Source organism: Vipera berus (genome assembly GCF_964194415.1).
Source record: "Vipera berus genome assembly, chromosome: 1".
NCBI classification, from domain to species: Eukaryota; Metazoa; Chordata; class Lepidosauria; order Squamata; family Viperidae; genus Vipera; species Vipera berus.
The window spans coordinates 195,658,286-195,681,232 of NC_138202.1; the positions used below are offsets into that span (position 1 = coordinate 195,658,286).

The 22,947-nt window shown below is 37.1% G+C and overlaps 1 protein-coding gene across 8 annotated transcripts in view; it reads left to right on the forward strand.

The window, feature by feature from the left end:
- EHBP1 (EH domain binding protein 1) overlaps positions 1 to 22,947 on the forward strand; it is a 304,632-nt gene that overhangs the window by 23,104 nt on the left and 258,581 nt on the right. For all 8 annotated transcript variants that reach the window (XM_081344185.1, XM_081344189.1, XM_081344187.1 and 5 more), the window contains exon 3: positions 21,642 to 21,699. In XM_081344185.1, the coding sequence (XP_081200311.1) occupies positions 21,642 to 21,699 (58 nt within the window). The remainder of the gene's footprint in view (positions 1 to 21,641; positions 21,700 to 22,947) is intronic.

Consider the following 22,947-nt stretch of genomic DNA (forward strand, 5'->3'; position numbering starts at 1 on the left):
GTTACAAGGGCAGTGAGTGCACCATAGGGAGATCTAAAAAAAAAAGTTAGGGACAGATCATTACTGATTCTTCATTGTTTTCTCTTGCTTTTCAACACATGAAGTTCTTCAACAGAAAGGAAAAATCCTTTTTCTAAATTCAAAAGAGATGTAAAAATGTTTGAGGCATTTCCATGTTTCTGAACACACGACAAAGAATGATAAATCATGCAGATAAAGTTACTAGTACAAAAGTCTCCTTTAGTTTGAAGTCTCCTGGTGACATCATGGTTATCTCAGTACACATTTCTTGGAAATATCCTGGATGTGGTTTGTCATTGCCTTCTCCTGAGCTCTTATTTTGATAGCCTTAGTCTGACCTAGAACATTCATATTCCCTGGCAGATTTCCATGCAAGTACTAATCCAGCCTGTCCTGCTTAGTTCCTGAGCCAGATAAGGTGGCTTCGCGGGCCACATGAAACCACTTTGCGGGCCGGATCCGGCCCCCGGGCCTTGTGTTTGACATGTCTGATCTAAGACATCACTACTAGTGTAACTATGTGTGTGTGTGTGTATACCCAGCTATGGGGGGGGGAGATCAAACAATTGATTTGAATGAAAATGTATTTAGTCAATAGTTAGCTAGCCTTAGTGAAAAATTATGATAAATGGATATGCTGCGTATAATTTTTCCTCCCCACTCCAAGTCCTGTGTAATGGAAGAATTTAACCAGGGTCTTCAGTGAAATGATTTTGGGGTCATGAGATTCTAAAGATTCTTCATAAATTATTATCTGCCATTTAGTGGTGCAGAATCTGAGAAGGAGTCCTTTATCTTAACATTTGAGCTGGTTTTTCTAGAGTTTTAAATCATTTCCTTAATTCACTTTTTTTTCCTTTGCCTTCCCTACTGAATTCAGAATCATGCTAAGTCACTTTTTAATCACAATTTGATTAAAACATAATTGGCTGGATTTGCACTGCTTTAAACTGAAGTTCAGTAAACCACATTATTGCACAGAGTGATGGATAGAGTCTTCCCCAGTGTTTAAAACAGTAAGAGAATGCAAGGCTGGGTGTGGGATAATGACCATGAGCGCAGGAAATTTTTTCAATGCATTATGATAATGACTGTTGTGATGTTCTAACTGGGAGAGCAGGTTAAACTTTATTGTACTGGTGTTGGTGTGGAGAATGGACTGCTAACTTTTCTCTTACAAGATAAAAAGTAAAGTCATATCCACTGATAAAGTTAAATGAGTCTGGCAAATCCCACATTTCTTTTCTGTCCCACTTACAAGGTGGGTGCAGGAGAGAATGCAACATCTGCCTGCATTTGGGTAGATTTCACACTGTTTTCTAAGGAAACACCTGTGATGCAACAATAAATTCAGTCATAGACAATGACATGTCCTTTTCACTGAAAAGTTATAGTGTGATTCGGATTGTCCAGAACTTTATTGGAAGATGTGCATTTCCATTCCTCATTCATTTTATATCCATTCAATTTTGTATGGGAGCAACACGCTTTAAAATGTTTTGTGGCTCACTCAGAATTGGGACTATATTTTGTAGAAGTTGTGTCCTGAGTGTATGGACATACAGCTTGAGTTGATCCAAAGCTTTTTTTCTGGAGCATACACAAACAAGCACCTTATTAACACATTAACTATTATTGGCAAATGCTCAAGTGTCTTACAATCAGTGAGATCATTAGAGCAAATGTTGTGGTAGGCCAACTTGTGGAGAAAAAACTCACTGCTGGAAGTTTGGATGCATAATTTTTGTGGCCCAAATCCAATCACCAAGTGTGTACCTTCAGTTCCTTTTTTATTTGAATTAATGGAGTATTCTTGGCATAGGAGCAATATCCTTGCTTCCTGGGGAAGCAGAGGGGCCAAGTACTGTGTGCTGTTTCATAAGGCTAATCTTTGTCAGATTCAAATTATGTAAAAGTCTATTTTTGTGGGCAAAACATCCGCTACTCATTTATACGCTGGCAAACTGCACTCAGATGCACAATCCCCGTGGTCGTAGCTGAGAGACAGCTTTTCTTTTTCTTTGTTAGACAGAGAGAGAAGCTTCTACTTAATGTTGGTAATTTATACTAAGGTTTTGATTTCAAATGTCTGTGACGTGCTAAATCTCATTTCCTTTTCCTCCATGTAGCCGTGATGGAGCTAGGTGTTCCACGTTACAATTATTCATAAAGTTATGACGGTAATGGAGCCTACCTGTGATCTTATGATATTTTTTGCAACAGTCATTAAGTGAATCACCGCAGTTGTTAAGGGAATCTGTGATTGTTAAGCAAACACTGGTTGTTAAGCAAACCAATGATTTGCCATGGGTGTGGTTTTGCCAAAAACCATAAATAAATGCTGGTTTTCGGCAAAACCATTGTAAAATTTAGTCACAGGAACGTGGGAGCTGTGAGTGGCTGTAAATGCAGCCTGCTGGCCAAATACCCAAAGTGCAGTCAAATGACCACATGACCACATTTACAGGTTGTAAATACCCCCCAGGTAGATCTTTCAGAACTTTGAGCAGTCGCTAAGTGACTGTGACTACATGTAGCCTTAAATCATATTTCAGGCTATGTTCGTGAAACGTTGATTCTTTTTTTAAAGAATATTCTTGTCTGTGAAATTTTGAAAGCTCTCCTCTGGGCAGAGGGTTTCTTCTTTCAAGCAGATCAGCATCACCTTGTGCTCTGATCAAAATACTGCATTTTCTTTTGGATTTTCTTCTTTCTTAAGCATTTTGCAATCTGTTGTATTACTATGATCTGGACAGTTCTGAAATTATTGTCTTTCGTATGGAATGTCTGCATTCTATTACTTACAGGCAAAAAGGATACAGAATTTTATTATTTTTTTCAAAAAAAAAGTTTGATCTCATTTGTTTCCTATGAGATTGATTGATTTATTCTCCGAATTAGGAGAAGCCCTATGAATATCATATCAATGTTTGTGCATATTAAGCTTTTAGTCACCTGAAAAGCAGCAGAGAGTATGAGAACTCAGTTTCTTTTACAGATAGTTCTCAAGATACAACTGATCACTTAATGGCCATTTGAGGTTACAACAGGCCTCCCAAAAGCTACATATAACCCTCTTTCAAAGTTATGGTGGCTGAAGTGCCCCTGTGGTCATTTGCCCTTATGACCAACTACAGGAACACTGCAGTTTCCCCCCCCCACCTCTTATCTCCCATCCTGTCCCACTGGGACCCCACAATGCTTGGGCCTGCTGTCCATGCCTTCTGGAAGCAGCTGCTATTTCAGCACTCCAACAATCCCTTGTGGAAATGACAACTGCTTTTGGAGCTTTGGGGAAAACAGCTTTGAATGGAAAGGCAGCAGCTGCGGAATGAGTTTCCCAAAACCTTTCCCTTGTTTAACCCCCTCCCTCCCCCTGGAAACCCACATTTCTTCAATAAACAAAACAAAAAGCTGCAAGGGGCAGACTTGCTGATCTCTCCCTCCCCCCAAATTAGGTGCTGAAACTAGACACTCTGCCCTCCAATCTGGATCCCTTTAAAAAAAACTCATTTGCTAAATTTACTACATGCCTGAAAAAAGGGTGACAACATCTCTAAGATTTTAAGTATTAGTAAGAAGAAGACAATTTGATGATTGTAAACCAGGGGGGAGGAGCCAAGATGGTGGACAGGCAGCGAAGGCTGTAAAGAGCTCCTCCAAAAGTAAAGTAAAGTAAGAAGAAGAAAGTCCTCTTGAGAATACCTTCTGGATGTGGCAAAATTCACATACAGGCTCAGGTTATTCCAAGGTACAGCACCATTCCTAATTCTAAATGCACAGTACTCTGTATCTCTTGACAACAAATTGGTCTCTGTGGAGATTATTTCCACTTTCCTTATGGGAGCTACTTCAGGCATGATGATGATGGCCATGCAGGGACATTCTTTCAGTCCTTTATGGCTTTTCCAAAAGCTTGGGACCCCATTCATCAGGCCTGTGGAAGGAAAAGCCACTCAAACCCTAGGCGAGATGCTGTTTATCTTTTTGGAGACAAAGTTAATATGCACATCTGCTTTCGTAATAAGACATACAGTGGTGGAACAGCGCTTTGTTGGAACAACGTGATGGGAAAAGGCCTGGATTCAGGATCCCATAACTATTTATTCCATTGAGAAATGTAAAGGAGAGATTTGAGCATTTTTGTCTTCATATTTCTTTGAAACTCACTTATTAAGAAGGATGACAATTGTCATGCAAACACAAAATAACGGGGTATATATCATTCTATGCCCTCTCATAGAAGAAATGTGGAGATGTATTTTGGAGTAGCCAAATTTGTGTGGTGTGAGATGCATCCTTGCTTGAGGTTCTCTCTGACCTTGGTTGTTTTTTTGCAGATGTTTCAATACCCAGACTAGGTAACCTTATCAGCACCGATGATGTTACCTAGTTTGGGTAATGAAACATCCACAACCCTGAGCTACCCTTTATTGGCATCCTTGTCTCCTGTTTTATTTCTCTACGTTTTGATTTTTGTCAGCAAAGAAGTGCCAGCACTGACAGATGATTGTGATATCAACAGGCTCTTCTTGACCCCAAACCATGGGGGGAGGGGTCTTCTGTGCCGTTAACAACACTTTTTCCTATTTGTTTTATAGTAATGCTAATCTGACACCTAGATATGGGGAAAACAGCTTTTTTTTTACCCAGAATTGGCTGTAGCAAGTTTTCATAAATTGTTTCTTATGCTAATCTGTTCTCTGAAAGAAAGTCTATTGAATATGTATTTTCGTCTTCCTTGACTGGGCTACTTCTAACTATTCCCCCCGCCCCCCCCAAAACCAGAACTTAAAACAAAGAGCTGAATTTCTTAGATTTCAGCTGATGTCACCCGCTAGATTATTTTTCAGAACAGCGTGGACTGTTGCTTTTGTGTCAATCAAGTGTAGAAGACAAGGTGAAAAAAGAATGATATGAACAAGTGCATAGGTTGTAATTTCATATGCATGCTGTGATGCTTGTATAAGCTGTCAGTAAAATAATTTTCAGAAGTGAGAATAAAATACACGCTTCATACCACAGGTTTAAATTTAGAAACTATCTGTCATTGTTTCTTTTATGTGTGAGCCTTTCTTGTTCTATGGTTTGGGAACTTTTTTTTATATGGAGTATGTATCTTAGTCAACATGGATTTTACAGTTGCATTTAAACTTGGTGTCAAACGTTTTCATTTGATACACTGTTGCTTCCTTTTGTTTTACAATCAAGGTAGTTGAGGATTTGTTTGGTTTAATCTGGCCTGGAGCATCTGCCACTGTTGAATATGTTTGAATGCTGCTTGGCAAGAGCCAGGAAGTGAAATAAAAAGGTCTTTGTTCTAAATTACAGTTCATTATTATCAGTCAATTGGTTTTAGCCCAGCAAATATGATGAGTTTAGGATGGACAGTATTATTTCAATCTATTAATTTGGGAGAGCTTGACTTCATCTTTTTAGCTGAAACAAATTACAGTCAGGAGTTGTGTCTCACAATATAGACAGCCATATAAATCTTCTAAAAAAAGAAAGAAATACAGTGATAGCAGTAGAATGGAAAGAGGTACAAAAATCAGCTATGAAACATGTGCTTAAAACAGAAGATGAAACACGAAACAAGCTACCAAGAAAATCAGTGATTAAACAAGTAAAGCAATAGCAGCATTACTTGGGCATTAAAAGAGAGAGAATAAACAGGTTTCACCTGGCTCCTTCACCACATTGAAAACAGGCTTGAATCCAACAGTTGGGGCAAAAGACCATATCTTCTTCCTAACTGCAAGGATATATGCAAGGAGATCTCTGACTACACTTCATAAGGTGGTTAGTGCTTTCAGATGCATTTATGGAATGGCAGATTTGTTTTATTGCAGGCATGAACAGAGCTAAGTTTCGATTTGCTAATTTTTTTTTGCTCTAGTTTGGAATTTAAAGTGCTGTTGTGTCTAAAAAGAATTAAATCATTTGAGCTACATAATTTCAAATATGTCAACTGAGAAAGATTACAAACTATCTGTTTGGGCTATAAAAATCAGACTCTAATAATAAAGTTCTCCCTGAAACATCGGAATTGCATGAGAGAATACATTAAATCTTACTGATCTTGAATTATCTTAAAATTTTAGTTTGGAGATGGGGGAGAAATCCTATATAATATATAGTTACTCCCACTAAAGAGATTGTAGAACAGTTCAGCTTTTCCTCACAAGACCTGGTACAGTTGATGAAAGAATTCAGATACAGATCTACTATAAGCAACCTCAGTGCTTTATCTCATGCGTAGAATCATTGTGGACAATTTAGCTCACCTTGATTCTACTTGACCCTTGCCCTAATTTGTTGAACTATAAATGCGGTTTGCAGTCATAGTAGTTGGGTTTATAAATTGCCTTAGTCACAAGCAAGCAAAGGACATTAGGTTTAGAGTGATTTCATCACTTTGATGAAAGCATCATAATCCTGCAGATGCCTCTGGCTCAAACGCTGTGAGAAATTATAAGGCACCAAACCTGAAAAAGAAGATAAATTGTGATCCCAGTCTGCTTCTGCAGTATGAAGGCCTCCATCTCAGAAAGAATTTTTTATACTGGATAAAAGGTATACTGATTATTTCAACAGATTGTGGGTATAGGAGAGACTGTGTATAAATTACACACTTTTTCTTTTAAATGAACATTAAATCACCTAGGTCATATAATTCTGAGAAATCTGCAGACTATTGAGAGTGACTGGGTCTTATCAGAAAAATACCATGAATTAGCCAAATCTATTATGAGAATTGTTATACATAAGATACTGAATATTTTACTTGATTCACAGATGGCATTAATATGGCCACATTAACACGGAATGTGAATTGGGTGGAACTGATATTGTAGACACACATATTAGATGACTCACAATTTTAGTTGATGACTTCTTAGCCAATTGTTCCTAGTGATCAGGGCTTTTTTTCCTCATAGAATGCTCAGAACGGCATTCTGGCACCTTTTTTTTTGCAAAAAAAAAAAAGGTCCCTCTGAAAGCCTATTGCAGGGCCAGGCAATCTTGGCTCTTTTTTATGACTCGTGGACTTCAACTCCCAGAAATCCTGAGCCAGCCATGCTGAGGGGAAAGGGAGAAGTTTCCAAGCTGAGCCATGCGGGCTCAGGAATTCTGGGAGTTGAAGTCCTTGAGTCATAAAAGAGCCTGCACTAGAGGAGGACATTAAAATTATTTACAGGGTTACTTCTTTAGGAACTAAACTTTTAGAATCTAAAACAGCTAATTCAAAAAAGCCAACAGGAAAAAACCTCACATTTTTCATCTGCTTTTGTCTTTTGGAAGGTAAAATTAGATAACAAAATAATCTATTTCCTATGTTAACATCTCTGCAATGAAATCAATAAAGGTAAGAGGAAAGAAATGAGAAACATTTTTCTCAATGTAATATGTCTAATTTAGCTGATGCTAGAAAAAAATATAGTATCTTTTGTATATACTCTTGAAAACTATTTTGAATCTAACCATCTATTACAACTAAACCACTTTAAATTAAACAATTCTTAAGAATGAAATATTCTTAATTTGGACTTTACTTTTACTGTTTGGACTGTTGTGTGTTTTGAAAAATAGATTATTTAGAATCTAGTTATGTTGCACTTCAGTCTTTAAATAATTAACCTAGTGTATACATAACAATATATGATGTTTTCCATGGTGAGCTTAACATCAATAACAACATTTATTAAAAAGGCTAAAATAATTTCTGGTGGTATTATCTGTAGATTAACATTTTGTTTAGTCACAATCTTTCACTTTTCACATTCTGGAAAAGCAGTGGTCATGTATCCTAGCAAAAGATGTTACATATGTGCATAAGCGTAGTCAGTTGCATATGCCTTTTTTAAAATATCAAACATGCAAAGAAACAAAAATAAGTCCAAAATATCTGTATTATATCCAGAAATGCCAACTCTGCAACCAATATTTCTCATCCATAACTATGGCACCCTAAGGATACCTGCATACATGCAAATGCTTCTCTGGGATCAGTAGCGCAGCAGGGATTGCTTTTTCCTTCCAGTAACAGATTGCTGGGAAATACCAAACATGGCCTTAAGAATTCCAATGTTTGTTATAATTTTTTCTGGATGTGGTTGGAAAGAGGCCTTGAAATGCCAGCACAAATACATCACACTTGCTGAACGTGCACACACAACTAATTACAATCTTCAATTATATGTGATATATCCAGGGCTTTTTTTCCCATAGAACGCTCAGAACGGCGTTCCGGCACCTTTTTTTGCACACACACACACACACACACACACACACACACACACACACACAAACACACACACACACACCTGAAGGAAACTGTTCTGGAGAGCCAAATTCTCCTCAGGCAGCCAGGTTGCAGAGCAGCAACCTGGGGGGCAGCCCGCCACCAACACCCCTCGCACCTGTGACCGCAGCAGTGCCGCCCTCCCGCCTCCTGCACCCGCCAAGATGAGAGTTGCAGCACCTTTTTTTTTAAGAAAAAAAGCACTGCTAGTGATAATTTGGAAGTAGTTCTTCCAGAGTCAATCCTGGGGTACTATTGATATAGGCCATCTGTTGTGTCTGTTTTCCTTTTCTTCTATTTCCATTAATCTTGCCAAACAGTTAATTTTTCAAATTCAGTTTGTCTTAAAAGTGTGGTGGTAGGACCCCTAGGAATCCTCAAAAATCCTCTTGGGTCTGTGAAATCAAAATTATTTTCCAGCCTATGTTAAAAATAATACAATATTAAAATCCCATCAAATAATTATATGAAGTAGTAGCAGCAGCAGCTTATGCGTCAATTTTTATTGCAGTACATTTGATAAATGTAATCTGTGCAAACAAAAGCAGCTCTTTGGGGGTTGTCCAAGGGGTCCTGAGGATAAAAGAGTTTAAAAAAATGCTATTCTATCCTCTTATCTCCTTCCATCTCATGCCCAAACTATTTCAGTTTTTACTTGCTGTTCATGGTTCAAGGGAACAATCAGTTTTTATTTGGTCTAGGATTGATTGATTCGCCTTGTAGCCCACAGCATTCTGAATAAGCATATATTAATCAGTAATCTGAAGGCATTTGCCTTTTTTCTGGTGCTCTTTCCAAATGTCCAGCTTTCACAACCACTGTAAAGACTATTGTTTTAACTTTTCTGATCTTTGTTGTCATAGAAATATCTTCATCCTTCATTATCTTGTCTAAGTGCATCATGGCCTTCCTTCATAGGACTAATCTCTTCTTTACTCAGTCAGCCAATTATGTTGATAAACAAGGATTAGGGTAAGAAATGTCACAGTTTATTTTATATTTATTGGGCAGATAAATAAATGTACTTTGAGATCTTGCTGCCACTACCTAGAACTAAGGAGACATTTCCTGACAGTTAGAACAATTAACCAGTGGAACAACTTGCCTCCAGAAGCTGTGACTGCTCCAACACTGAAAGTTTTTAAGAAGAGAGTAGGCAGCCATTTGTCTGAAATGGTATAGGTTTTCCTGCCTGAGCAAGGGGTTGGACTTGATGACCTCCAAGGTCCCTTTTAACTCTATTATTATTGTTAACATCATTGTCATTATTATTACCATCATCAACATCATCAGCACGGTTACTGGTGGGACAATATTGGAAGAAGGATAGTTTGCCCACTATAGAAGAATGGGTGTTTAAAGTTTCGAATCTTGCAGAAATGTCTAAGATTTCTGCTTATTTGAAAGATCATTCACAGGAAAGATATATTTCAGTTTGGAGGAGATGGATAAATTATATTCAGAACAAATATGGGACTAAAAAGTTCCATTTAGCTTATGAGTAGATTTTAGTGGGATATTGTTATTGGTACTTTGTTTGTAGTTATGTTAAAGGGGAGTTAAAGCACATTATGAATTTGGTTAATTGTATATTCTGCATAATTTTTATTTAGAATATGATTATTGTAACTATAGTCCTGTATTTAGCTCTGGGAAGTGGGGGGGAAGTGGGTGGGTTTGGGGTGGGGGGGATTTGGGGATATATTGTAAAATTTTGTTTTTGTAAAACTCTAATAAAAAAAACATCATCATCATCATTATTATCTCAAAATGTTAACCTTCATATAAGAATTCTAGTTTTCTATTCTTTTCTCTTTTTTCTAATAGTATATTATCTTAGGTCATCTCTTAAAGGAGCAGTTAATTATGACAATTATAGCTTTTTATTTAACGATTACTTTTATTTGACAACATACTTTGCGAACAGACAGCGTACAACTGGAATTGTTTGTCTTTAAATCAAAATAACTCTGTTCTTTTTTACAGAATTATTGTTTACTTTATTACAAGGGTCACAAATATTTTCCTTTTTTTCCTTTTGCATATATTATTAACCTCTTTGTTTTCCTCTGAAGGGGTTTGCTGGGGCTGGGGAATGGCAGGTAACAGATTTGTATATGGATCTTGTCATCATAAACCGTCCCCAGGTATATGTGACTAAACTTTGCTCATGTTCTTGAAGCGCAGATGTTAAGTCTGGCAGAAGTGCATCTTGGCAATTTTATCTAGTGACTCATACTTACACCCATGTCTTCAAAGTTTACTTAGTTCTTGAATACATCTTTATATTCAAAACATTCCAACTGCTTTCTTTGGGAATTAATTCAAATGGTTTCTAATAGGGAATAGAACTACTTGAGCAAAAATAGTTGTCTACATTTCAGAGAAATGTATCATTCAGTTATAGAAAGGGAAAATGGTTTGGTTAACTTGTTTATTCTTAGTGAGTTCATTGGTTTGCTTATTTCTAAATAATAAATTAAAAATGGAGAAGAACAGAGTTTGCCACCTTTGCAGAGAGACTGGTGCTGAGAAAAGACCAAATTGATAACATTTTATATGGATTAAGGAACAATGGGTAACTGTTGAAAAGCAAATCAGAGCAGAAAAGCAAAAAATATTTAGAGAAAACAAATAGCAAAAGCAATTTCACATCTATTTCATATATGAAAGCGGAAAGAACAAAGACATTGCCACTATTTTATAGGACAGGTCTAATGTGAAGTGAGGATACAGACTGAAAGATATAGCCTGGATTTGTCCTGAAAATAAAGTTGGGAAATGGTTAAATGGAGTAATAACAAAGCAAAATTAAGGCTTCTCTCCTGTGTGCACACATATTATATTTAGTTAACTGTAGTGTGTGCATGTATGTATATAGTGTTATACCATAAAAGGTCTGGACCAGAGAGTAAACTTTCCCTGCGCTTATTTCAGTGTGTCTGGTTAACTTGTGATGTCAACATGGAAATGCATGCAAAGAAAGATGTTGGATTCAATATCAGGCTGAATCTATTTGTTTGCTTTGGATTCAGTATGTTGGACAAACAATCAATTGTTGAAATAAAACTATTGTTCTGCGGTGTGTGATGTCTTCTTTTTCCAGTACTGCTGTTGGGAAGATCCTCTACAGCAGTTACAAAAGTGGACAAGGAGAAATCTTTGTTTAAGTTTCCTTTTGTCTAAAATCAAAGTTGTTAATATAGTCTATCTACTGGTCTTTTGTAAACCTAAATTCACAAGATTTTGTAGTTTTTAATATTTGTTCATAAAATTTTATTGCATCACATTCAGTGTGTAAATAAATAAATGCAAGTATGTATGGCTGTAATCTCTGCGTGAGACAGAATGTTTAGATGCTTAGAACAATATTAACTATTTGTGCCACCTGCCCCCAAACTCTGATCACAAATATAAACCGAGAAAGAAAATAGGAGCAGTACAATTATTTCTGAATACAGAGAAAAATCCAAAACCTTTTCCTGTGTATGTGTGTTTGTATACTATGACATTTTATGGACCTTCTGCCTGTTTTCAAATGCTGTGCTATGAATATTTCCATACAGGGTGGATATTTCAAAAATTGCTGTATCAGATAAGACAAGACAAGATTGACCCATTGATTAAAAGCAGATACCCTGTGGTTGATCATTAAAGGGTTTTCTTAAAAAAATATGGTGAAATTCTTAGGAAATCTACAAGTGATGTAGAAACTGCTGTGTGTCATGAGGACTTTTAGCAAGAAGGAGATTTTGCTTCAAGATATGCATATTTTGTCTGGATGCTAAGAATCTCTCTCATATTTCAGACTGATGAGTAATTCAATTTCTCCCTGGAGTTCAGAATTCAGTGTATGATTACAACATTGAAATATTTGTCTCCCCCTGTCTCTCTACAAGCTATAACTAGGAAGAATTTTTCTGCTATTGTTATCACACTGGTTAAAATATATATAGTTCTCTCTCTTTCTTTCTTTCTTTCTTTCTTTCTTTCTTTCTTTCTTTCTTTCTTTCTTTCTTTTTTTCTTTCTTTCTTTCTTTCTTTCTTTCTCTCTCTCTCTCTCTCTCTCTCTCTCTCTCTTTCTTTCTTTTTGTATGGATTAAATAATTAGTGGATTTTGGTGATATAAAATTGCTCTAAAGAATAGGAGTAGATAGTAGCTACTTTGGCTAGTCTTGATATGTTGGTATCTAAAAAGAACCTGCATGTATAAGTAGCATATCATCTGCCATATGCTCTGGTTTCTCTTCAAATGGTCTAGATATTTTGTTTTTTACTAAACAAATTGACTTGCAATAGTTTTTTCAATATGGATGTCAGTGAACAGTCAAAAGTGGGAATTTTTGGTATTGCCTTTCCAGCACATTTGAAGGTAAAATGATTATCTCTCAATCATATGTTCTCACAGTGTAGCTTACATCACTTGAATAAATGAGAATTGATAACCGTTGATTGTGCTGGACAAGAGCTAAGTATATAACCTATTCAAATTTACATTCAGTTTTCAATCCTACTGCAAAGCCTTGGTGTAGTCAGTAACTAGATGCACATAATGCTCAGTTGAAAAAAAACCAAGCTGATATGGCTTAGTGTGAATTGTGAACACAATTGCTGTGACTTATTCAGCTAACTATTGTTTCATATGAACCCAGTGAATCTTCTCAAGCCTAAAACTGCTTTACTGGGATGTCAGATAAAGTCTAGTTGTTTACATATGTTAAACCTAGGTTAAGCTTAATATAGATGTTAGGCCATGAACTTTTCCAGGGAATTTCTTTGCTTCAAATGATTTGATATTGTCATTATTCTCTGTGCACTGGACAGAGTCTAGTTCACCTTCCCCTTTTTATTCCCTGCCTTCTCTCTGCCTTTATAGCACCTGGAGTTCCAACTTCATGGCTGCCAGTTCTTATTCCATGCTCTTCAAAGCCACTTCAGCTGTAATACTACCTTCTCTTGGTAAGCCAATCACAGCAGGAAGTTTTAATTAATTAAAAACGCATCTTTTGAACAAGCAAGAAAGAAGTCAACAACCACAATATATTGACTAGTTATCTGAATGCACATTCAAATAATTTAAAGAAAATTAATTTTATTTTGGTGCCTACACACTGCACACCATCTGCAGTACCCTTGTGGATCGCTAAGCCCCATATATCACAAGCACTGGTCTAAATAATTGGCAATAGTGCCTTACAAATGAAAGGCTGAAAGTCTTACATAAGCAAGACTCCACTATAGGCAAGACCAAATCACAAAAGCAGAGGGAAGATTTTGGATGGCTTTATGAAATATTTCAGATATTCTGGTTTGGCATTGGTATTTTGTATTGGTAGTGGAAATAACTTCTTTTAGGAGAAAATATTGAATAGATTTAATAAGTTCACAGAGGAGGTAGGGAAGATCACAAGTCCACCAAGACAACTAAGAAAGACCAGAAAAATAGCAAATAAAAGAGCCGTGGTGGCATAGTGGTTAGAATCTAGTATTGCATGCTAACGCTGCTCACATTCCAGGAATTCAGTTCCCTCAATTCTCACCTGCTCAAGGTTGACTCAGTCTTCCATCCCTCTGAGGTCGGTAAAATGAGGACCCAGATTGGGGGCAATATGCTGACTCTTAAACTGCTTAGAGAGGGCTGTAAAGCACTGAGAAGCAGTATATAAATCAAAGTGCTATTGCTGAGTGCTATTGCTGAAACATTTGCTGATTCACCATGGCATTGTAACTGCCTCATAAGCTTAACAACACTGCGAAAGTCATGAAAACAAGTCTGGTCATGTGGTAGCCATCATGACTTACAACCATAATTGCCATGCTCAGTTAAAGTCATAAGTTGAGGTCTACCTATATCGATCATTGCAAAGTTGTCAAAATGTCTTTGTATTAAGTCAAATTGGTTTTCAAAATACAGTAGTACAACAATTGTGTGTTTTCTCAGACATTTCTCATTTTAGTTGTGTTGTCCCTGTGGATCAGGAGCCCAGAAAGGTTTGGAAAAGGGCTCAAGAGCAATAAAGTGCGAGATATTGAATCCAGAAGAAATCCTCCACACTCTTTTTGTGCCTTCCCAACCCGTTGCCTTACTACCGGTATTAGCTATCCAACTGTGATGTAGGAGTCTAGGCTTCAGAAAGGGTCACGGGTTCCTTAAGTCCAGATTCTGCAGCAAACAGTAATTGAGCTAAGGAGTCATGTGTTCTTTCTTAGGCAGTTGAATACATTTTGGTATATTCTGGAACAACTTACATTGAGAGTGAACTCTCCAAGGTTCTGATAAGGTTCCAACCTGCCTCTAATGCTCATTATAATAACATATATTTATATGGCTACATTAAGGTTCAGTTCAAATACAAGATAACCAACTATGAAAAGCTGAACTCCAGTATCCTCACCTGAACTGTAACATTTTGTCTAGTAGAGTCCTAATGGAAGACATTGTTGGGTTTTATGTTAAGAATTGCTTTATTCTAGATCTAATCCCATGGAATATCAGTTGTACACCTTTCTCTTGCTGCCTTTTTGGCGTACTTGATTCAACATAATGTACAAAGTGCCTTTTTGTTGAATTTTCTTTAAGAACGGGGCACTGCCTACTAAGTGCCCCATTCTTAAAAGTAAATCCAATAAGTGGCATGCCAGTGTAGGAGGCCACTGGTTGCGGCTGTCTGACTTCATTTTAAATTAAACAAGATGAAGCAAGAGATTTGCCTGACAGAAAGCAAAAACATGACCTTGGCAAAGAGACTTTGTGATAAAGACAGAGTTCTGCTGTCTGTGCTATCTGATTTGTGCTTGTGTATTTTATTATATAAACAGTGCATCTAAAGGTCAAATCATTTATGATGTCTTTCTAACCTTGCACTTAAAGAAGTCCTGGGTAAGACATAACAACAACAGCAAAATATGTTCTGACAGTTTTTTAAAAATACAAGTTTTTGGAAAGAATAGCTTTTAGTTGAATCAATACATATTCGTTAATCATGCCAAATAGTTTGTACCTTTTTCCTCCCATCAAGGTTTTATTAAAGTGAACAAGCAAGAGCTTTTGGAAAGATTGATTTAGGATGCAATATTGTTCATTGTTGAATGGGTAGGGAGATTTCTGAAGTCTAATAATCACTCTCTTTCATATAAACTCAGATCGTAAATGCCAGGAAACATGGAGCAAACAGTGGCTACTGAGAAATGAAAGGGGAAATGTTGGGAATTGCAACAAGCCTATTTTGCTTTTCAAAACAAAAATATCCCAAAAGGGAAAAAAAATAATGTGAATCCCCCATATATCAAAACTACTTGGAACAGGATGAGTATACTGTAGCTACCAGAATTTGAGGACCTATTAAGATGGAATAAAAACAGGATGGAGTTGAAATGGAAATTAGTGGAAGAAGACTTATGTTTCTGACTGTAGTCTTGAATGGAAACACGTCACATTGCAGCATTTTGTTTTACAACACTATAAAACTTAGATCTATTCTTGGACTTTCACTCTTCCGTTCTGTCAGCAAACTGGCAATTTTGGCAACAGGATCAGAGCAGTTGGACAATTCAGTGGTCAAGGCCAAAATAGAATAAGTATCAAAATATCATTGTTCAAAATATCTTGGGACAACACACATCAAAACAATTTAGCTAGAATATGTGAACTGCAGGTGACTCTTTACAGAACAAATATAGGGATGTTCACTCGAACTTCTCTATTGTCTAATTTGGGCTCTGCAATATTGTTTATATCTGGCTATTTGGGATTTTGCTTGCTGATCTAGTCCTTTGTCTCTCTGGGTGAGGAATTTGATATACAATACCTAGTTATTCTAACAGATGGAGACAATAAATGTAATTGGCATTAAAAAAAGAGGAAAGGAATAGAAAAAAAATTGAATCTAGGCAACTCAAACTCTGCCACCTATACAAAATTATGCCAAGTGATCAGATCTGTATGGGTGTTCTTATTCTGCATAATTTATATCAGTTTTACTAATAATGTTGAGAAACCAAAATATAGAAGCCTGAAGGGGCAACTAAAAAGAAGCATATCACAATGAAACCATGAAATTGGTTATAAATATTTTCCAGGCTTTTGGTTAGACTAGCTGTGGCCCCTTTTGGGGTCCATCACATGTATGCGGTTGACCAGATTTGCCATGTTGTTTATTTTTGTGTATTTTATTTTTTTGCTTGCATTTTGCTTTTTTGTTTTGTTTTTTATGCTGTGAACCACTCAGTGTTGATTGGAGTTGGACAGCATTTTAGTTGAATAAATTAACGATGAAATATCAAGAAACAGTTATAACCATATAGATAAAAGTAAAAACGGTCCCAGTTTTCCATATAAAGATTGTAATTACCAAAAAAAAAATGGAAATTCTTCTAGAATGAACGAGAAACTTATCAACTAAATTTGAGTGCTGTTCCCTAAGCTGGAATGAAAATGAGTTAGGAGAAGTGTTTTTAGGTTAATGTGTCAAGCATATGAAAGAATATTGCTTATTCCTTCCTGCAAAAAGGAACCGAGATTCCCCTGTGAAGGGTTGTTGCTAAGCCTGCCTTTTAACTTTGAGAATGACAAAGCATTATGACAAGTAGGAGTAAATGTTGTATAAGAGGGTGGAAAATTTTCCTCTCAGGCCTCAAAAGCAGACCTGCTGTACAGATGGGTGAAGCCTTATTAAGATCTTCTTGGATATCAGTAGGATAAGATAGTGGGCTTATGCTCCTGTGGAAATCTGGGGATGTTAGTCTTCCATGAGGGCACAGAACTGTCCTGCAGGACCATAGAGGGTTGTGTGTTCTGAAACAATATACCGTATATACTTGAGTATAAGCCGACTCGAGTATAAGCCGAGACCCCCAATTTCACCCCCCAAAACTGGAAAAAGTTATTGACTCGAGTATAAGCCGATCCGCCGTTCTGCAAGCCTCCGCCGGCGGAGGCTGGATCCGCGCTCGGGGAAGCCCTGGCTGTCCGCTTCCTCGCTCCACGCTGCCATTCGGGGCCCGCGCGTTCCCCGGGCAAATCGCGGCGCCCAGCAGGCGACGAAACACGCCCGCTCCAGTCGCCCCCCCTTCCCTCAGGAGACACGAAGCAAGTGACCGCCCGGAGCTTACCGAGGACTTGCGCGCGGCCGAGGCTTCGGTGCTTCCAGGATCGCGCGCACCTCTCCCAAGCCGCCGCCGTCCGGAGACCTGCCGACGTTTGGGGAGGTTTGGGGAGGTGCGCGCGCACCTCCCCAAACCTCCCCAAACGTCGGCAGGTCTCCGGACCTCCGTGCCCTGCCTGCCTGCTTCTTTCCGCAGCGGAAAGAAGCAGGCAGGCAGGGCGCGGAGGTCCGGAGACCTGCCGACGTTTGGGGAGGTTTGGGGAGGCGCGCGCGCACCTCCCCAAACCTCCCCAAACGTCGGCAGGTCTCGGAAAGAAGCAGGCAGGCAGGGCGCGGAGGTCCGGAGACCTGCCGACGTTTGGGGAGGTTTGGGGAGGTGCGCGCGCACCTCCCCAAACCTCCCCAAACTTCGGCAGGTCTCCGGACGGCGGTGGCTTGGGAGAGGTGCGCGCGATCCCGGAAGCACCAAAGCCTCGGCCATGCACAAGTCCTCGGTAAGTTTTTTTGTTGACTGGAGTATAAGCCGAAGTGGAATTTTTCAGCCCAAAAAGTGGGCTGAAAAATTCGGCTTATACTCAAGTATATACGGTAGTTTTAAGACAATATTTCAAACGGCAAGGTCATGTGTGAGTCACTAGAGGAATTAGGCCAGGTTTTAATTTCAACAAGGCATTTCATACACAGTGGGGCACTTGCAGCACAGTTCTGAAAAATTTGCATCACATTGCCCTGATTTCCGAATGCTGCAATAAGGAATAGGTAGTTATCGTCCTCATTATTATGAAACTTGAGTAGTTAACTTTCCTAAAAGTTTTGTGGCCCATTACCACACCTGGAGAATTAATGACTCTAGTATCAAGTAAATCATCTCAAGGTATATTTTCAACTATTAGTGACTGGAACCATCAACTATAGGGTGGTCACAACTAGGGTCTCCAAATTTTCAAGCACAGTTTTGCTTTTAGCTAATAATGACAATAATCACACCTCTGCTGTTTTCAGAGCTAAGAACATCATCCTCTTGTTTTACGGTGCGCAGATCTTTCATTTCAGAGTTGAGGATCCACTGCTTATCTTTTAGAATACCATCCTGTGAAATCAGTCAGGGCTGAGCTTGATGCTTGGACCCGGGTGGAACTTTTGTAAAAAAAAAAATGTATGTACACAGAATGTCATGAAATAAACATTTTAATACACTTTTAAGCTAATGTCTGCTTAAGCAAAATAAAACATACAGGGCAATGCAAAACTAATTACCTTCCTCTCTGAAAGCTTACCAGCTTGATCTGCATATAAAATACGATCTGCAGATATTCCTAACTGCAACAAACAAATATTTGTATCAAGTAAATTAATGACTAGGTAGCTGAGCAAAGTCTAAGTCTAGGCTAACATTTAGCATGTACAAATAAATTCCTTTTGTGTTCTCTAGACAGATTTCACTCAGGAACAGAGAAAACGTGAGAAGCTGCTAACATGGATGCACTTTCTAAAGCAATCCATGATATTTTTAGTTTTAAAAACTGGCATATTCCCAACTGTATCTTCTTGGTCTGGAAGAAACAGGAAACAATGTTAAATAAGCGCTTCCTCATTATTAGGTCAAACACAGCAGCAAAGAAGTAACATAAAGAAAAATGTGTAACAAAAGGCAAGTGTACTAAACTGAAATGGCTAAATACACTTAATGTTTCTGATTTCCTGCATTGATTTTTATGAATGAAACAGCAATTATAACTTCTAGTAAAATATGATGGGCTGTTACTTTCTTTAAAAAACTGTTATAACCTAAATTGTTGACCAGAATTTAGCAATATTAAGTTTTCAGAGGGAGGATGTTAAAAGTCATTTTAAAATAAATCTAAGCTTACAGCCACTCCTTATTTAGTGACCGCATTCTACTCCAATGACTTAGTCATTAAGCTAAATGGTTGCTAAGTGAACACATGACAGATGGAGATGCTGGGAAGATTGCTGGTTGCTGTTGTATCATTCAGATAAAGTTATCTTGTACAGCTATGCTAGCACTCACTCTGTGGTGCTTTGTTGTCAGGCACAAAATTTTGGTAGTAAAAGCTCACATTGGTTGGAAAATTAATTTTTATTATTGTTTATTACTGTGCATTTCCGAATGATCGTGAGCTGAATTAGTCACAAAACTAGAAATATAGTTAAAAATTGTGAAAATTCAGCATATGATACTAACAAAAAAAAGCAATGAAGTAGTGGCGTAAGTTTTACCTTCAAAGATTTCTGAATTTGTTCTTTGCATAATTATTTTTATCCTTCAATAGGTGCGTCTGTTTATTATTGTACTACTTCACTTGTTAATTATATATATTTTTGTTCTTGCTTCAAAAGAGCAATTTAGCAGAATTCAGTAATTAATTCAACCCAAATCAAACACATTAAAAATTGAATTAGGTGCAAGAGTGAACATGCAGACTATTTCTTTTTTATTTCTTTTCTGAATCATCTGTAATGTTTAACAGGATGAAAAGGCCAGGGGTAGCAATAGTAATAAAGTGTCAATTATTCTGAATTGAAAGAAATTTTATTATGTTTTTAATTTTACAAAAATGTAGTTCAATGTGGGTGTTGAAATTTAATGATTCTAATTATCAAATTTATATGCTGTCATCTCGCAGTACAAGGCAACACGTTTGCTTTGGTTTAATGATTGCTGTCATTTGCTTATAATAAAGAGTAATAGGAAAGCCGTACTATACTTTGTATCACAAGATAGCAATATTGCAGCAAAATATTGCTCTTCTTGTCTCATTTATTTAAAAAAATGATATCCTCTTCAACACTGTAAGAGAAAAATAAGAGAAAAACAAATGTTGTTTCATCTCACTAAAGTTGTCTAACCTTGGTTACTTGGGCCATAAATATATCTATGCTGGTGCTGATATTTGCTTATTACAAATTACTTATTCTCAACTTTCCTATTTTTTTCCCAAGATGAAAGAATGTATTTAACATAACCAATAGACATAATGATGTATCATCTAGTTATTGTTGACTCTTAGTAATCACATAGGCTTTTCACCTGATCTGTCCCTAAGGTCTTCCAACAGTATACATATAGTCCTCAACTTAGGACCACAATTCAGCACAAAATTTATGTTGTTAAGTGAGACAGTTGTTAAACAAGTTTGCCTCGTTTTACAGTCTTTCTTGCCACAGTTAAGTGAATCACCGGAGTTATTAGGTTATTAACATGGTTGTTAAGTAAATCTGACTTCCGCTCTGACTTTGCTTGCCAGAAGGTTGTAAAAGAGATGATATGACCCGGGACAGTGCAGCTGTCATAAATATGAGCCAGTTGCCAAACATCTAAAATTTGATCATATGGCCATGGGGGCTGAAATGGTCCTAAGTGTTAAAAAGCGATTCTAAGTTACATTTTTCAGTGCCGTTGTAACTTTGAATGGTCACTAAACAAATGGTTAAGTCAAGGATTACCTGTATTCATTGCCACCGTACAGGTAGTCCTCGAGTTACGAATGTAATGGAGCCTGCCAATTACTTTCTTAACCTGAGGATTCATAGGAGTGAATAATGTAACATGAACATAATCATTCCCTGCTTTTGTCCATGCATTTGCTAATCGAATGTGCAGGTTGTTAATACACAAGGTATATATTGCCTAGACTCCCTCTGTGAGGTAGATGAGCGGTTTGAGAATGTGATAAATAGATAAAGTTCCAACAGCACACCCCAAAGCAGCTACATCCCAGAAGCTGCAACAGCACGGCCCAAAGCATGCACCCCAAGTCAGCCTGTATTATAGGAAGAGAAGATAGGTAGATAGCATCTCATATTTTCTCCCACATTGTTTCACTCAAAAGTTGCATTTTCCAAAGAACAAGGTAGAATACTTCATATATTTGTGTGTGTTATATACATTAAGGCACTCATAGAAATAATTAAAAATTACTTTGCTTTCTATATATTTATATAATACATCAAATTATTTTTGAAAAGAAAATTTTCATTCTTCTTGATTTGAAAAAGTATTGGTTAGTGGTACCATATACAAAAAATGGTTCATGTTGGTAGCTAATTATATTTTAGCTTTTTTATAGTATACAGGAATGGGAAGAGACAGTGTAATTTTCAAGGTTATAGTTATGTTATAATCTCAAGTAGCTTTTAAAATCACCGTAGGAACAATTGATAGTGAATATATTTGTTTTTCCCAATAGGCAACCAGATAAATTGGTAGTGGTTTGGACAAGAAGAAGCCGAAGGAAATCTTCTAAGGTTAGTCTTATTTCCCATTAATTAGGGGCTATAATATGAAATCTCTCATATGATAATTGTCCTGGTTCAAGACAAGGTTGAGAGAACTAAAAATTTTAAAGGAATTTGTTTCTAATATATTACTGCTATTGCTAATAAACTCTGCTGCTATGACTGATTTTGTATTTCTGCATGTTTTTCAATCTTAATAATAACCTCAGTATTTATTATTATGATAGTTTATGTTATACAAATCTTTGCATTGTATAAAAAATAAATAAATGATTCTTCAATTTTCCTTGAAAGCGATTCATATGGCATTCAATTGTAATATACATTCTAATTTATTAACTTATCTATCTAACTACTATTGTTTTTACTTTTTCCCCATTTTTATGCCCCAGGGTTTTACTATCAATAATAGTACTACTTGTAACAATATTAACCAGCACAATCCAGCTGAAACAACATTTTTCTTCTGGAGCTTTATATAAAAGAGAGTAACAATAATTTATATGTATTAAATTAAACAATAATTTAAATATATGCTGTAATGCTCAGCATAAAAAGTACTACAAGGATAACTGCAGATCACTTTAACAATAAATTATTTCTCACTTTCATCCAGAACATCTTTAGTGTACTGTGGATGTAGTCCACTATGTAATGATATAAGCTAAATGTGCAAGAAAGAAAAGAAAAAACATACAAAGAAGTAACTTCCAATTTTCTTTAGTGGCCTAAAGTGCAGTTAGAAGTGCAACTATAAATTTAATTCTGACACTATGATCACAAGATATCTCTCATCTTTCTACAGTCTATCCTACCTAATCATCAAAACCAAAAACCATAAATTTATTTTTTCTGTTTTATGCAAAATGTCCATAAGAGATTTCCAATCAACAATATATTTATTTTTATTTTTATTTTAATTCCATTTATATCCCGCCCTTCTCCGAAGACTCAGGGCGCCTTACAAGCTTAGCAGTAGCCTTCATTCTATGTATATGCCTGCTTATTAGGGCTTTCATACACCCCCAAGCGGCATTATTACAAAGTCAGCTTAATTGCCCCCAACAATCTGGGTCCTCATTTTACCTACCTCGGAAGGATGGAAGGCTGAGTCAACCTTGAGCCTGATGGGGTGCGAACCTGCACTAATTGCAGGCAGCTGGTGTTACTTAAGGAGGCATTAGCCCACTGCTCCACCAAGGCTCTTATAGACAGTCTTCTCTAATCAAAGATGTCATTTTAGCTGCCTCAGCAAAT